At 51.6% G+C, this 16577-nt stretch overlaps 1 protein-coding gene across 5 annotated transcripts in view; it reads left to right on the forward strand.

Moving 5' to 3' along the window:
• The window catches only part of L3MBTL1 (L3MBTL histone methyl-lysine binding protein 1), a 31046-nt gene that overhangs the window by 2965 nt on the left and 11504 nt on the right, over positions 1–16577 (forward strand). The window contains exons 2-16 of one of the 5 annotated variants that reach the window (XM_075108953.1): positions 538–700; positions 1078–1218; positions 1551–1670; positions 4543–4740; positions 4984–5146; positions 7313–7536; positions 8327–8471; positions 8625–8763; positions 9474–9597; positions 10233–10320; positions 12499–12590; positions 13233–13337; positions 14230–14365; positions 14884–14984; positions 16049–16200. In XM_075108953.1, coding sequence (XP_074965054.1) covers positions 5011–5146; positions 7313–7536; positions 8327–8471; positions 8625–8763; positions 9474–9597; positions 10233–10320; positions 12499–12590; positions 13233–13337; positions 14230–14365; positions 14884–14984; positions 16049–16200 — 1442 coding nt within the window. In that variant the 5' untranslated portion in view covers positions 538–700; positions 1078–1218; positions 1551–1670; positions 4543–4740; positions 4984–5010. The other 4 variants (XM_075108955.1, XM_075108956.1, XM_075108952.1 and 1 more) reach the window with 4 other exon arrangements.

Genomic DNA, 16577 nt, shown 5'->3' on the forward strand with positions numbered 1-16577 from the left:
CTGATGCAGCCCAGGACACCGTCCGCCTGCCTTGCTGCAAGGGCACATTTCTGGCTCATGTGTCCATCACATCCATGGGGTGTCCATCAGGGCCCCCAGGGCCTTTTCTGTCAAGCTTTAGCTTTCCAGCTGGGTGACCCCCAGCGTATACCAGTGCAGATTTCAGGAATATTTAAAAATCTGAGAGGCCACAAATCCAATAAACATGCTAATATTGTTTGAAATACGTTTTTTTTAAGCCAATTTTGTGATGAAAAGAAACGCACATTTTGACTGACTGTGCTTTATAAATTGTTGATGGGGCTGTAAGTTATCTCTGTGCTGGGAGTTGTTTTTCTCCATGCTGCTCTATGGTGTATCCCTCCTCTTTCCAAACAGTGAATCGTTCCCTGCTTTGCTGTGGTTTTGCAAGAGGGTGGGTGTGAGACTGTGGCAGAGTTGGAGGCTCATGCGTATCGCATTGCTTTCCAAGCCCCTGCGTCAGTGGTCCAGAGCACTCATGTACTAACATCCAACGTTTCTTGTTTGATGATCTAGAAACTTTGTGAGCAGCAGAACCAGTGAAGCGTGGTTGCCTTAAAACGCATGTTTTGTGGCCAGTTTCCTTTGCCTGTGTGAATATGTGTGTGCAGATCAGCCGTCCCCAGCTGCTCTCTGGTGCTCAGGAAGTTCAGCCTGTGCTGAGGCCCTCCGCTGTGAGGTGAGGGGCAAGGCAGAGACCGTGTTCTCTGTGCAGATGCTTGGTTTCCCAAACTGGAAGGTTTTACTCTGATAGAGACCAGTGTTACAGAGATGTCTAATCTTGCTGTCAAAACTGGTTGAAATAGGCTGGTGGGGCCTGACTGCAGACCGATGGCCATACACATGCACTCACTCATACATGGAAAACGTGTTTGCAAGAACTGCTTTACTGGAGAAAAGCAGGGCAAGAAAGGGAGCGCTTCTGGATGAAAGTTGTATTGAAAAATTCCTCCTTCCAGCCAACATGTTGTGGTGGTCTCTGGAGGGACCACGTGTCAATGTGTATGTGTGGCCAGGGTTTCCTAAGGTGGCTTTTCTCCTTTCTGCCTTTTCCAGAGTGGGAGCCTGAGGTCCTTGGCTGTCCCTCAGCAGAAGGCAGAAGAGAGGAGTGGATGTGCGGAGTTTTAGGTTCCTGTGGATCTAAAGAAAAGTCTGAATAGCAGGCTTCTTGGGGAGTGGGGCTGACCTACACCCTCTGTAAGACATACTGAATTATACTCAATACCAGGAAAAATTGCGAACTTGGTGGCCTCACACCAAAATAGCTTTCACCTCTACAATTGCTTGCTATTTTAAAATCTGGATGGTGGGATTTTTGAAAGCTGCTAAGTGTTGGCCTAATTCTGGTCCTGTTGGGATGGGCAGAGTTTTATCAGGTGTCACTGGGGCACATGTAGGCCAAAAGCTTTTTAAGATCCCAAATAAATAAAAAATTTAGAAAATAAATACACCTTTGGTTCATCATCTAGAACAGTCACCAGAAAGGGAACATGTTAGTTTGTTTTGCTAATTGTTGTGCTAATTTGCAGGAAGTATGGTTTCCATCCTGGGAGGTTTTCAAGGCCAGACTGGATAAAGCCCTGAGCAACCTGGCCAATCCCGTAGCTGACCCTGCTGTGAGCAGGAGGTTGGACTACGGACCTCCTGAGGTACTTCCAGCCTGAAATATCTGGCAATCCTTAATGGGTCATACCAGGGCTTGCAGGAGACCACTTGAAGTGATCTCTGGGGTGGTGGTACCTGCTGGGGCTTAGAGATGACCAGGCTTGTCTCAGCCACAGGCATCCTCTCCCTGACATCTGTCAGAGGCCCTGCTGTCAGGGAGCAGGGTTGTCCAAAGGGATGTGTCCCAGTGCCTTTTTCCTGCTGTGACAGTGATGTTAGGGCAGATTGTAGCTGTGGTTGTGCTCCTTTACAGAGATTCTTGTTGTCTTTTCCCCTTTTCCTCATATGCTGCTCCTGGCCTGAGATATTTCACGGCAGTTTGGGTTTCCAGGGGTTTTTCTGCCAGGGTTTTGAAAACTGTGAGCTGCAAACAGTGTCTCCAACCCTGATTCTCACCCCTCTGGGTTGGGGATGGAGCTCTGCAGCCTGGGTGTCCTGTCATGCCCACACCTGTCCCACCAGCAAGGCTCCAGAGCATTGTGGGGCAGTGGTCCAGAGCAGTGCTCTAGGGCTCGGGACTGTTTGCGCGGGGGTTATCTCAGAAGTCCCGAGTTAAAAGTATAACAATGTGTGCTGTGGTTGATGTGAGCAGTGTTGGTGGTAAACTGTTCTCTAATACCATGGAAGCCCTTGACAAGAGGTGTGAGAGCCCTGGGAGTCGCTGGGTTTCAGCTGTGGCAAGGATATGCTTACAGGTTCACACCCCCGATGTTCTTGCTACTCATGTGTGGCCCTGGAATATCTTTGGGCCTCTCTGCCACCATGGATCTTAAAAGAAATGTGGCTTGAGACGTCTGTAAGCATAAGGCTTTGTGGTGTCCAGCACCTCAAAGTCTTTGCTCCCCTGCGGGATGGAGCAGGATATGTGCTGGGGGAGTTATTTGCAGAATTTGTGCTCCACATGTGCCCGAAGGGCAGGAGTTGGGGCAAGGTGTTAGGGAAAGGTTTCCGCCAACAAGGAAGACGTTGCTCTGGCCAGAGGTGCTGGGGGAAGCACGGACACTGCTGTTGAGGGGCAAATAAGAGGAACAGGGGTGACTGTTGCAGGGCAGGGCTGGATGGGCTCCTCTGCCTCCTTCAAGCTCCTTGGAGGGCTCCTGACCCTCTGAGCTGGGCTGCCTAGCTGTGGTGCGGTGGGGGGACATGCCCTGTGCTGCAACGAGGCCTTTCCCAGGAGGTTGTTGGAGGAGGGATTGTCTGGAAGTTAAGTCCTAAATCTCAGTTATTTAGTTCTTCCAGTTTAAGGAATAGCACCACAATCTAATCCAAACTCATTCTGTTCATCCTGAACTCATAAGGCACAGGAGAACCCGTCTTGACAGCAGGCAGCCCTGCAAAGATTTGGAGAGTGTTTGACACATGATTATTACTGCTGGTTATTTCCTGTGCAATTATTTGGTTTTGTGTTCACATCATAGACTGCTGTACAGAGATGAGTTTGAGCATCACCCAGCTTGGGCACTGGATCCAGTTATGTCTTTTCCTTTCTAGGCATTTCCAGTCCCAAGTTCTATTTAAATAATAATTTAAAAAAAGCCAACAGCTCACGCAAAATGAGGAGTTGTCCTTGAAACATTTGACCCAAGTGATGAATCAAGGATAAATATCAGATTTAAGTGCCTAGGAAAACAGATAGGTTCCTAGTGGGTATTAGGAAGCACCAAGATAGGTTGGCTGCCAAATTCATTTTGGAGTCCTGTGTCCAGCTGAGTTACTAATTTCCTTCAGTTCTCCTGACACTTAACAGTGGTTTTCTGACATTTCACCTGGAGGGCCTTAAAGGTCCATACCATCTGTCAGTTAAACATCAGGTATTTCTGATCACAAACCTGACAGCACTGTGATAGAGGAAGAAGTAGATCTTCCCCTAACGCCATCCCACTCTTTTCCCTCTGGTTGTCATACCTGTATCTTAATGTCTCAGGTTTTAAAATTCCATACTTTGCCCTTTGTAGCCAAGTTCTTATTTAACTGTGCTTCACTGAAATGTTTGTCCTGGTTTCCACATGGCTATCTTCTCTTTCAAATTTAGGTTGCATCAAAAATAACCAAGACATGAGCATGGTCCCCTACTTAGCCCCATAGCAGCCCTGCCTCCATCCCAGCAGTCAGTGCTTAGAAGAGTCTGTGGGAAAGAGGAGAGGTCCAAAATCCTTTCCCAGTCCAGTGTCCTCAGACTGTGCAGTCCCTGGGACACTGGGACCATCATTTCCAATAGGCAAGGAGAGATCTGCCTTCCCTGAGACCATCTGATGATACTGCTGGTTTTCTGCTTAGCTCTGTGTGTCTGTTGCGTTTTTCACCAGGGCAGGAGTGGCACCGAGAGCCCTCCCTTGCTGGGGTGCCCTGGGCACCAAGAGACAATGCTGTTCTTCCCTCTGGCTTGCAGGCAGGTCCTGATCTGGGGACATCCTGGTGTAGGCACTGTCCTGCCTGCTGGCAGGAAGGTGGCTGGCAGAGCCACTGTGGCCAGGTCCAGCTAGGAGCTCGGGTCACCAGGCAAGGTCTGAGATGAAGCCAGAATGCCAGCCAGTAGGTCAGGTCCTTCTGCTGCCAGACATCAGCTGGAGACCAGCACTGCTGCAGTGCAGCATAGGCAGGCTGAGGGTGACATGAGGGTGAGCTGACATGGAGCCTCTGGGCCCATGGGTGGGAGTCCCAGGGGAGGCTGGTCAGGGCCGGTAAGGCCCAGTAGTGCCCTCAGGGCCCTGACACCTTGCCTACTCCTTGAAATCCATGGTTAAATGGGTTGAACGTCACCAGTTCTGTGAGAAACTCAGCTGCATGTAGTGGAATTCATGTCTGTGTCATTCCCCTCTGGTTAACTCCTGTCACATGTGAAATTCTCTCATACAGCTGGTTAGAAGACCAAAGGTGACTGCCCAACAGGAGAACTGGAAGGGGAACTTCAGGGACCTCCATCTTCTCCAGGGTAGGATTTGCCAACCCTCTGTCACAGTCTGCATCAGAGTGGTGTAGGCCCCAGAGGGAGCCAGGAGCAGCTGTAGCTTGTGGTGAACCTGCTGTGCTTGTACCATCTTATGGTGGTGTCAGGTAAGAAAAAAACCTTGGTGTTTGCAGGGTCTGAGCTGGGATCTTGCGACGTGGACTTTACTATGTCGTGGTGCTACCAGCTGTGACCTTCATGCTGTTCTCTGCTGGGTTTGATGGGCTTTTAATACGTCTCACACGGGTTTCTGCTGGGAGATGGTGGAAACATCCTCCACAGTCTCTTTCTCACTCCTTTGTTGTGTTTGTACTTGTACCCAACTCAGCTTCTGTCTTGCTGTCTTCCAGTGTCACGCACCGTGCCCAGGTAAGGTGATGGACAGCAGAGCAGAGATGGAGGTTGTGAGAAGCACAAAGGGGAATGCTGCTGGGGAGGTCAGCGTCCATGTGGTCACCACCGAGAGCACTGTGCAGAGCACCCACCTGCCAACAACTGCCTTCATCATACCAGGTATGTGGAACTGTCCTCTCTAAGTAGAGCCTCCCCAGCCTTCTCCCCGCGTATTGATACCTCACACTCCTTGTATATCTGTTCTGCTCCCAAACCTTGGGAGGCAAAGCTGTTGCCATCTTAGAGGTTCTCTGAGCCTATCCCACATCACCAGATGACTTGTGGCTGATCAAAACCTCTTGAATTTTAAACCAAAGCCCTGATGTTTGGGACCTAGTGGGCTGGGAGCCTGCTCTGCAGGGCATGTGGGCTCCTGGGTTGCCGCATTATCATAGAATCACAGTATATCTCAAGTTGGAAGGAACCCATAAGGATCATCAAGTCCAACTCCTCGCAGAACTACCTAAAACTAAACCATATGACTAAGACCATCGTCCAGACGCTCCTTGAACTCTGACAGGCTTGGTGCCATGACCACTTCCCGGGGGAGCCTGTTCCAGGGTCCGACCACCCTCTAGTGAAGAACCTTTCCCTCATGTCCAACCTGAACTTCCCCTGACACAGCTTCATCCCATTTCCTTGTATCCTATCGCTGGTCACCAGAGAGAGGAGATCAGCACCTCCCCCTCCGCTGCCCCCCTCGAGGAAGGTGTAGACTGCGATGAGGGCACCCCTCAGCCTTCTCTTCTCCAAGCTGAACAAGCCAAGTGACCTCAGCTGCTCCTTGTAAGTCTTGCCCTTGAGACCTTTCACCATCTTGGTCGCCCTCCTCTGGAGACGCTCTCATAGTTTGATGTCCTGTGTATACTGAGGCGCCCAAAAGCGCGCATAGTGCTCGAGGTGGGGCCACACCAGTGCAGTGTTGGGTGGGCCAATCCCCCCTCCCTCAGCCGGCTCGCTGTGCTGTGCCCGATGCACCCCAGGACACAGCTGGCCCTTCGGGCTGCCAGGGCACACTGTTGACTCATGTTCAACTTGCCATCAACCCAAACCCCCAGATCTGCTTCCATGGGGCTGCTCTCCAGCCTCTAATCCCCACATTTATACATATGCCCAGGATTACCCTATCCCAGGTGCAGAATCTGACACTTGCTCTTCTTAAATTTCATACAGTCAGTGATTGCTCAACTCTCTACTCAGATCTCTCTGTAAGGCCTCTTTGCCCTCAAGGGAGGCCACAGCTCCTCCTAATTTAGTGTCATCAGCAAACTTATTTAATGTACATTTGACTCCTGCATCCAGATCATTTTTAAAAACATTGAAGATCATTGGCCCTAAAACTGAGCCCTGCGGTACCCCACTGGTGACTGGCTGCTAGCCTGATGTGACCCCATTTACTCTAAGTCTTCGAGCCCGACCTGTCACCCAATTGTTCACCCATTGTACTCTGGACTTGTCTAGCTGTGTGCTGGACATTTTGTCCAGCAGGATACTGTGAGAGACAGTATCAAAAGCTTTGCTAAAATAAAAAAAAAATACCACATATACTGACTTCCCTTTGTCAACCCGATGGGTGACCTTTTCTTAATAGGAAATTAAATTAGTTAAGCAGGACTTTCCCCTTGGGAACCGGTGCTGGCTGTGACCAGTGACTGTGCTGTCTCTCAAGTGTTTTTTCACTAACGTCCAGAATAACCTTCTCCATAATTTTAACAGGCAATGAAGTGAGACTGACAAGGCTATAATTACCAGGGTTGTCCTCCTTACCTTTCTTGAAAACCGGGATGAAAATTTTCAGCCCAGTTGACCAGCATCTTTCAGGAGGTGTGTGAGCAAAGCAAGAACGTGTGTTAGGTGAGAGCAGGGGTGGTCTTTAAAAGCAAATCTCCTGATTTTTCCTGCGCCTGCTGCCTAGGTTCCCACTGCAGAGAGGCCCTGGGCAGCACAGTGTGCTCCTTTTAAATGAAACTAAACTGGAAGATGAAGTCCAGGAGCTCACCAGCACGCTCCTGCCACATCAGGGCATCCTGGTCATGGGGACAGTCTGAGGTTAGGCTGAACCCTTGAATGTGGCTAGTGTCGGTGCCATGCCCCAGCACAAGCCATTGCTGGCTGCAGATCTCGTTGGGTTATGCTGCCGGGTTGTGGGTGCTTTAGCCCACAGCACTGAGCCCTTGTCTGGGAGACTATGTCTGCTCTGTCATTTTGAGCTGCCTTTGAGCCTTGTTTGCATTAGTTAAGTGTTCTGTGTATGCCTCTGGTTGTTTCCTTTCTTCCCTTCTCAAGCAAATGCCACTACCATCAACCTCCCCACGAGCACCTTAGAAATTCAGCGATTCCCCCGGGAACCACAGAGAAGCACAGGGGCTGAGAGGCCAGAGAGGGGAGCAGGGAGTGAGCCCATCACAGCTACTGTCATTCCCCAGATCAGCGGGGTGCAGACCTGCAGCACAGTCCGTGTGCTGGAATGGAAAGATGGGGTGGCTACTTTGCCTGGGAGTAACCTGCGGGTAAGTGGAGCCCTGGGCCACCATGTTTGTTCGTCCCATGTCCCCCTCCCTGCCCCCCCAATCCCTGCAGCTCCTTGCCCCTGTAAGTGGCAGTCCCCCAGCCAGTGCCAGGCAGGGACCACCAGGATGTGATATGGCCCCTGGCAGTGCCTGCCTCCCAGCTGGAGGATCCCTCAGCTGTTCCAGCTCTGCAAGGCTCTTCCTGTGCCCCATCCCTATGCCCTTCCCATCTTGTGAGCTTAGCACACACGTGATGCCTGGGGCCCTGCACAAGGAGGCAGAGGGATGCTAATGTGCTGTGCAGGGCATCTTTTCTTTCCAAGCTGTGCCATGGAGTTGGCTCTCACCAAACTCCTGCACTGACCATGGAAACAGTGGCCGTGAGCTCATCAGACAGCGAGTGCCTTTAGGTATACCCCTTGGTACATGAAATAGTTTGTACAAAATGCATCAATTTCTCAGCTGCTGCTCAGCCTCAGGGCACCACATCCCCCAGCCATCACCCTGCCCCTCATGCAGCCAGCTGGTGCTGGTCTCACCCAGGTGTGGGCAAATGTGCTTGCCCTGGCAGGCTCAGCCGCCAGCACAGACTGCAGGGAGGGGCAGCAGGACAGGTGACTTCGGTGCCGTGCTGGCCTCTATCATTGGAAGAGTCGTCTTCTTGTTGGACACACTAGTGACTGACATGTCTCTCTCATTCTTCAAGCTCACATGCACCCGCTAGCTATCAAGTTATATTTCTATCCTCCTTGTTAACTATGTTTCCATGTTTTTTGGTTCAATGACATAGTTTCGAATAAATGAGTATGGGACGCTGAAGGTGGTGAGCGCCGATAAGATGCCTCCAGTGGAAGCTATAAAGGAGTGTCGTACAGACAAAGATGGGGACTCAGAGGTGGCACCCACCAGCAGGGACAATCCTACTGTGGCTCAAGGTATGGGCACCACAGTGGCACTTCTGGGTTGGGCACTGTCATCCAGCAGTTGCTAACTGGCATAGGCCCTGAGCGAGGCAAATGTCTGCTGCATCTTTCTCTCCTTCCTTTTCTGCACCTTGTGCCTCACTGCTCGCCTTCTCTCTGACTCAGATGTGCTGGAGCAGACCAAGCTGCCAACAGCAGAAAGCATGTGCCACTGTGATACCTGTGGCCGGAGACACGTGTCAGACGGAGCCCGGGAAGGCAGGGGCTTCTGCAGTGAGCACTGTCACCAGCAGTTCAAAGAAAGGTAAAGGAAGGGGAGTCTGCTCCATGCAAAGCCATATCCATCTGTCTGTCTGCCCTCCCTCCCCTGGTCCACATGGTCCAGCAAGGGATGCAAACGCATCTGTCTCCGACAGGTGCAGGGGACCCCACTTTTTCCCCTCTTTCCTGTAGACAGAGGGCCTTGGCTGCAGCGTTGGGGGGGATGAAGACTTGTCCCAGGGGGCAGCAGGAAGCACAGGAGCCAGATTTTCTCCTGCCCAATTTGTGGCTTCATAAACATGTATTTGCTGGAGCCGGGCTGCAGCAGGAGGTTGCTGCAGTGGGTGCTTCCAGGCTGGGCAGCAGTGGGAAGCGTGGGTCACAAGGGCATTTCCAGCCCCTCTGCTTACTAATATGTGACTACTGGGACTTGTTTTGCAGCATCTTGTTCTGATTCTGATGCAGCTCAGAGCCCTGCTATGAAACTAGATCACTTTTGATCCCTCCCTGTGTTCAGATTTCTGACACCCAAGGGTCTGAGGGTGATTTTGGTCTGTACTGGTCTGTACCCTGGTTCTAACCTCTTGCCAACTTGTGCACTAAGAGGAGCACATACAATAGTCAGGAGGGATGGGAACATGTGTGAGTGAGAAATGGAGCGACAGTGATTCTCCAGCAGCCACTCCCTTAATGACACCCCAGCCATTGCTATGTACTGTACCGCAGTGGTTTACTCTCCCTTCCTCCGTGCAGGTCTGTCATTGTGGAAAATTCTTCCAGCAGCACCAATGCCACTGAAATCCTTAAGCCGGTGAAGAAACGAAAGAGGAAGGACTACCAGAGCCCTTCGGAGGAAGAATATGAATCTGAACAAATGGTAGGAATGGGGCAGGGAGGGCATGTGCACACATGTGCCCATGTCAAGGGTAGGCCATGGGCCACCCCTGGATGCACTGTGGGTGTGTGCAGTTCTCATCGGGGCTTTTTAGTGCCATGTCAGCTATATGTTGAAGGGGTAATCTGTTGGCTGTTAATGCCAAAAAGACTTGAATGTTTGGAGCATCAGGGCTTCTAGGCACTTGGCTGGCTGTTTGGCATGCCGAGCACCTCGGATTAGGCAGTGCTAGACACATCTTGATTGGGCTGTAGGAATCAAGCACTCCCAACTGCTCTCTTGAGTCTGGGCTGCCAAAGTAAGTGTTGAAGTAAGAGAGTGTCTATCTGCATGACATGTATCCTGGGGAAGGGATAAGGAAGCTCTGCTTCCCAGCCCTGACTGTAGCAGATCCACTCCAGGTGTGATTGCCACCACTCAGCACCAAAATCCCCCTCAGGCTCCCATCATCAGAACCTCTTGGCTGCCCATTTCTGGGCCAAGTATCAGTCAAATCATGGATGTTGCAGAGGCACGGTATGGCTCTTGGCACTGGTGCAAGGGTACAACACACAGCGTAAACCTCTGTGCAGACCTCCAACACGATGGGTTTCTGTTTTTTCTGCTCTCATGTCTAGGAGGAAAAACAGGAAGAGAAAAAAAACTCTGCAGGAGACTCTGCCATGAGCAATCCGGAGGCTGATGCATGGAACGGGAGCCAACACGGTATGGAGGGCTGGGCAGGTGGTGGGATGAGTGTTCCCCCCCATGGCTGTGGGGTTCCACTGTGGTGCTGTGGGGCTGGACCAGCATTTTGGTGCTCCAGCAGAGTCAAACACTCAGCAATGGCTAGTACATGTTCCTGAAGGCTTATAAGCTCCTCTGCTTGCTTGATCCTGCTCTCTCTGTCTCTTTCCATTTCTCTCCTTTCCTCTCTTTCTCTCCATGGGAAGGGTGCACCCTTACAGATACGGCTGTGTCTTCTTCAGACATTGGGCCGTACTGTACAGTGCTTTCTGGTCCCTCCCCTTGGGAGCTGAATTTCTACTTACTCGTGGATACCATGTTTGCTCTGAGAGGCACTACCCTGAGCAATAATGTGACTCTGTGCCACATCTGGCTTTGCTCCCCCACTTTTGGATGGTCTTATGGGGAACTTCCCTCATATGATTGGGAGCTCACAAGTTTGGTAGCTCCTCTTGTAGGTCCAGTGCCGCTGAAGCTGGGTGATTTGGGGTTGTCTCATCTCACGGGGATCTGTTGCTGGACCGTATCAGAGGAGATCTCCAATGCAGAGCTGTTGACACAGAGGGAAAGGAGACAAGCTGTGGGGTGCAGTGTTTACTTTTTTGTTTTTTTTCCCTGCAGTGCAATGGGAGTGAGGGGGAAGGCAAGCTTGGGAAAATACTGAAAATAAACATTTATGGGAAACCTTTTGTCTTTGAATAGTGAAAGGTCATACTCAAAGTAATTTTAAAATGAAACTGTTCCAGCTCCATACTCCTCTCCATAGCCAAATATAGGGACAGTAGCAGGGGCCAGATGTTGTAACCCTTGATGCTACACTGAGTTAACCGCTATTAAAAAGGGATCTCATACTCGCTTGCCAGGTCCTTTTCTCAATAGTCTGAGCCCTGAGTGTGTAACCTTCCCTGCCGCATACAAATAAGAAATGCTGAGCCTTCTTATTTCAGCATTTTGTTTTCTCTTATTTTAGAAGAACATCAGCAAACAAAATATATGCCTGGATTCTTCAGTGCAGTAGAGTCGGTGTATACTCTATCTCCAGGTGTATTTGTTATTCTCCAGAAGTGCAGAACTTGTACTTGTGGATTCCACAAACATGCCTGCACTTTTTTCCTATGTCCTAAAAAATAATAAAGTTGTTGGTCACTCTTAAGTATTAGTGAAGCATCTAGGTTAGTAACCTTGCTCACTGAAGCTCAGCTTTAATTTCTTCTGCAAGTTCGTGTTTTTTCCATCTCCACTTCCCCTAAGCCGAAGGGAGGAAGGAGTTGGTCTGTTTTTCCACTGCATTTCTGGTCTGATCTACCCAAGGCTGTCTGCCATGGCTGTGAATTACTCAGTGCTGGACTTACTGCACAGCACTCTTGGGGTCCCTTCAGGTGCTACGAAGCAGGGAGAGAAAGTGGCTGGGGAGCAAGACACTTGGGCTGTATCTCATGTGCATCAGGCAAGGCCTTTGTGGCCTTCCCAAGGGGGTTGAAGGCGTGAAGGATCACCTCCCTGCCTATGAAGAGACGATGCTGTCTTCTTTTCGTCAACACCATAAGGGTAAATGTGTCTCTAGGATATCAGGCTGGCCCTGGTGTGCCAAGGGGGGCTTATGTGTTTGTCTCAGAGCAGAGGATGGCAGAGCTGATGCCTCTGGAGTGGCAGCAGGAGATGAGCCTACTGCTGGTTTGACTGGCTGGGAGCCCCTTGCAGCTGGGAGTGATGCCCAGACCTCTGGACGGATCCTGCTGGCTGTCCCAGATCCATCAGTGCTGTGGCCATTTCGGATGTACTGGCTGGAGGAGGACTGGTTGCAGAGGAGTCCTGATGCTTTGCACAGGATGGCTTGTCTCTCAGGCTCCTTAGGTGCCTTAGTAGAGCATTGTACAGCGACAGAGGACATTTGGGTCATGGCGACCTATGTGAGAGGGGGCCTCTTGGCTCTGTCCCTCCTCAGACAGCCAGACAGGTTTGCTGGAGAAGGGGCTCTGGTAGGATGGTGCTGGAGCTTTGCAGGGATGCAGAACTCTGCGTGAGAGCGGGATGCAGCCCCAGCAGGACCCCTGCACTTGCCTGTCCTCCATGCTGTGCCGAGGCAGGCAGGCAGGGACAGAGGCTGGAGCAGACCCTCAGCAGCGCCTCTTGTGTGTGCGTTTGTGCTGCGCTCAGGTGCCAGTGAGGAGAAGAAAGAAGGCTGGTCTTGGGCGTCCTACCTGGAGGAGCAGAAAGCTGTCGCTGCCCCTTTAGATCTCTTCCAGGATGTGAGTTGGGATTTTCCTGTCTTTTTCCCTCTTTCATCTTCTCTTTTCTTTCCCTTTTTTTCCCACCCCTCCTCCTTCTCCTGTCTGTCTTCCTTGCTTCTCTGTTTTGCGGGACTCTGAGCAATAAGCAAGCTCCCATCTTTACCTGGAGGTGACCAGTCACCCTCCAGTTTTGATTTGCCCTGAGTCCCCCTCCCCAGCAGGGTGCTGTCCCCCATCCTAAGCATCCACATTTGCCTAGGACACCCCTGTGGCTCTGGCAGGGTGGCGGAGCTTTTCTGGTCCTTCCTTGAAGCCAGGTGTGGGCTCTCCTGAGACCATGTTGCTGTGCTGCGTCTCTGCTCCCAGGCGTCTTGATTGTCAGGGTGCAAGAAGAGCCAGGCCCATGCCCACTCTCCCTGGCCATGGCTGTTAGCCCAGGGACACCCTGCCCTGCCAGTAGCAAGAGATGCAAACCCACAAGGAGGTGGAGGAATGTGGCTTTCTGTGGGAAAAGAATTAAAATTTGGAAGACAACATAACCTGTGGCCCACAATCTCCTGGTCCCAGCAGCTTCCATTGCCTGATGGTTGCTCCTTGGGATGCTTCTAGACCCAACTACATGTGTCGTTTTTTTACATTGTAGTTTATTTTTGTTTCCAGTACCAAGTAGCTTCCCAGCACAAGAATGGCTTTAAAGTGGGGATGAAGCTGGAGGGGATCGATCCACAGCACCCATCTATGTATTTTATCCTGACAGTGGCTGAGGTAAGGTGCCTCTGGTTCCCCTGTGTCTTGGTTCCTCCTCGTGCCCAAGCTGCGGGAGGCTCTGGGGGAGGGGAGGTGCTGCTGGCTGGCCTGTGGAGGAGACGGGCCTTGGGCCCTCGCCTGCATGTTGCTGCATGAGCTGAGCTGATGCTCCAGCACCTCGGTCAAGCGAATGGGGAGTTTCCTTCCAGTTTGCAGGGGCAGAAGGCAGTCCTGTGGAGCAGCTGTCATGCCCCAGCTAGGCTGGTCTGTCATCACCCTGACACAGCAGGGCCATGGGGAGAAGGACTGTGGTGATGGCAACAGCTTCTTATCTTCAAGGTGATGCTCCTCAGACAGGTCTGAGCCCTTGAGATGGAGGGTGTGGAGGCATCCCATTGCTCTTCCTTGTGTCCATGGAGGCCCTCTGTTTGTGGGGCTCTCCACTCAGACATGTGGTAGCCGAACCAGCCTTGCCTCACAGTGCTCACCAGGCAGCCAGGGAGATCACCCATACAACAGTGGCTGCTGTTCTTGCTGCTGGAGAGATTTCACAAAAGCAGAATGGCATTTACCCAAAACCCCTGTGCCAGCATCTCCCTCGGGTGCAGAAAAGGGAATCTTTGCACTTGCTGGACTCAGGAAGGTGCCCCACTGTGGGATCTCATGCACCAGCCTGAACCTCCCTTCTTAGGGCTGGCTTGTGGTGGCCTTGCACTTACCTTGTTCCGTGCTGGACACCTTTTGGGACTGGCATGTGCCTCCTGTTTGGGCACTGGCCTATGGTTGACCCTTGGCTTCCCAACGTGATATGCTGAGATTGTGTGCAGGAGTGGAGGTGTGTGCGACGCTCAGCCAGGGACAGCAGGAGGTTTCCATGGCCCTTTCCTTTTCCTGCCCTCCCTGCTGGTAGGTGTGCGGTTACCGGATGCGCCTACACTTTGATGGCTACTCTGAGTGCCATGATTTCTGGCTGAATGCTGACTCCCCTGACATCCACCCTGCTGGCTGGTTTGAGGAGACAGGGCACAAACTCCAGCCCCCGAAAGGTAAGGAGTTAGCAGGTCTCAGTTGGTGGGTCCTGTTGAAGGAGGGGGACAAGTAGTGGACCCCCAAACACAGAGCTGGAGATGGGGACAGTGTGGCTCTGTGGGGCTCAGCAGGGGATGCTACTGTGCTGGGGGGGTTCCCACAGGACAACCTTTCAGGTGGCCGTCACACTAAAGGTCTCTGCTTGCTCTCATTTGGGGCAAAGCCCTGTCATCCTGGATGTCCCAGTGCCAGGCTGGAGCCAGGAGCTGTGCCCCAGGGCAAGTGGGACTGGTGGTCTCCAGGGAGAAGCTGAGCTCTGCGTTTCCACTCCACTGCTAACATTTTCTAGCACCCTTTCAAAGTCAGCCATCGGGCCTAAGCCACAGGCTTTGGGTTTCCCAGGGCTGCTGTAGATCCCATCCACCACAGCAGGATGGGCCTGGCAGGGTGAGGGCTGGTCGGGAATGGCTGGGCTCAGCCTCACAACCTCGTGGCTGCTCTCTGTGAACTCACTGCTCTTATTTCTCTTCCTGAGGGGTTGTAGGTTATAAGGAAGAAGAATTCAGCTGGTCAAACTACCTGAAGATAACAAAGGCTCAAGCAGCTCCTAAGCACCTCTTCGTGGTCCGAAACACTGTGAGTAGCAGCTTCTCCTTCCTGCCAGAGCTTACAGGTTCAGGTGTGACTTCTTCCCCTTTGGCTGAGCAGAATGCCTCTGCCAGTGCTAGGCTGTTGTCTGCCCACCTCGCATTTCTCAAGCCCACAGTGCAGAGGGCCAGGAGGGTGTACTGCTGGTATTGCTTAATGAGATGTGGCATGCTTTGCTGCTGAGGATCTGTAGCTTGGACACTAGTACGGTATGCCCCAAACTGGCATGGGTCTGACTCACAGTTTCATCCAGGTCAGTCTCCTGGACAGTTAAATCTCTTGCAAAAGTACTGGTAAGGAGAAGTAACTGCTACTCTCAACAATTACTTTGCCAAAAAACATCAGTTACTGTTTCATAAGTCTAATTCTTTTGTCTCTGTTTTGCATCTTCATTGTTTCTGTCTCTGTGTTTGTTTTTCATGTAGCAATTTGGGTAAGGAAAGTGGGAATATAGCGGGGTGCAAAATGTTGATGATTTCTTTGTCAGCTGCAGGAGACTAAACCTACTGGTAAATCAGTCTCTCTAAGTTATTTATTGTGTCTAAACCCCTCCTGTTCATTGCTGTAGCAATCCCACTAGCGTGTGTGATACGGTGTTTTGCACAGATTTTGGATCCAAGAGATAAAGGCAAGGTGGGATGAAGGGCCCGAGCCCAGTTCCTCCTGACAAGCCTAGGGCATTGGTTGCTGCTAACACTGGAGGAGCGTGATCACAAACAAGTGTTTTGTGACAAAATCTGAATCAGCTTAAGTTGGCGGCTGTTTTTCTCTTGGAGGTTACTGCTTATAGAAGATCCAGAGGGTCTGAAGATTTCTTCTCCTCTTTCTTTGTGTGGTCAAGCTGAGTTACTTACCCTCTGCCTCTCCTCTTGCATGCACAGCAGGGCACCACCCTTCTGGGATCCTAAGTGGTCCTGGGTCTGCCTGGAGGACAGGGAGGGCCTGGTTTTGGGAGGGTTTGGGCTGGTGCCTCTTTGCAGCAGGCAAGGGAAGTGGTGAGGAGGCTGCTGGGACTACAGCTCTGAAAGAAACCTGCCCCTCTCTCCTCCCAGCACGAGGCTTCCCCAGGCTTCGAGGTGGGCATGAAGCTTGAAGCTGTGGACCGCATGAACCCTTCCCTGATCTGTGTTGCCACAGTGACTGACGTGGTGGACAATCGCTTTTTGGTGCACTTTGACAACTGGGATGATACTTATGACTACTGGTAAGTTCACAGAGTCTCTTGGGGTGCCAGTGCTTCAGCCAGCTCGGGAAAGCATGGGACAGTCCCAGCGTGCTTCTGCAGACAGGCCACCAGTGGTTCAGTGAGGTAGAGGGTCACCCCCCTGTGCTGGGGGACAAAGCTTTACTTGTTCCATGTCACCTCCTGGAACGTTGCCATGGCGCTGTAGTTAACATGAGGCAAAGACAGGCGTGATCACATACTGTGCACTTGCCCTGAAACCCACTTGGGAGATGGGCCCACCTGCAGTGCAAAGACTGAAGGCCTGATCTTAAAAGGAGCTCCTGCACCTGTAGGCAGGGGATTGTGGCTGGGGCAGGGAGGTGTCTCAGCTGAGGCTGGTTAAGGCTGGTTAAAAT

The sequence above is a fragment of the Phalacrocorax aristotelis genome, chromosome 13 (assembly GCF_949628215.1).
Source record: "Phalacrocorax aristotelis chromosome 13, bGulAri2.1, whole genome shotgun sequence".
NCBI lineage: Eukaryota > Metazoa > Chordata > Aves > Suliformes > Phalacrocoracidae > Phalacrocorax > Phalacrocorax aristotelis.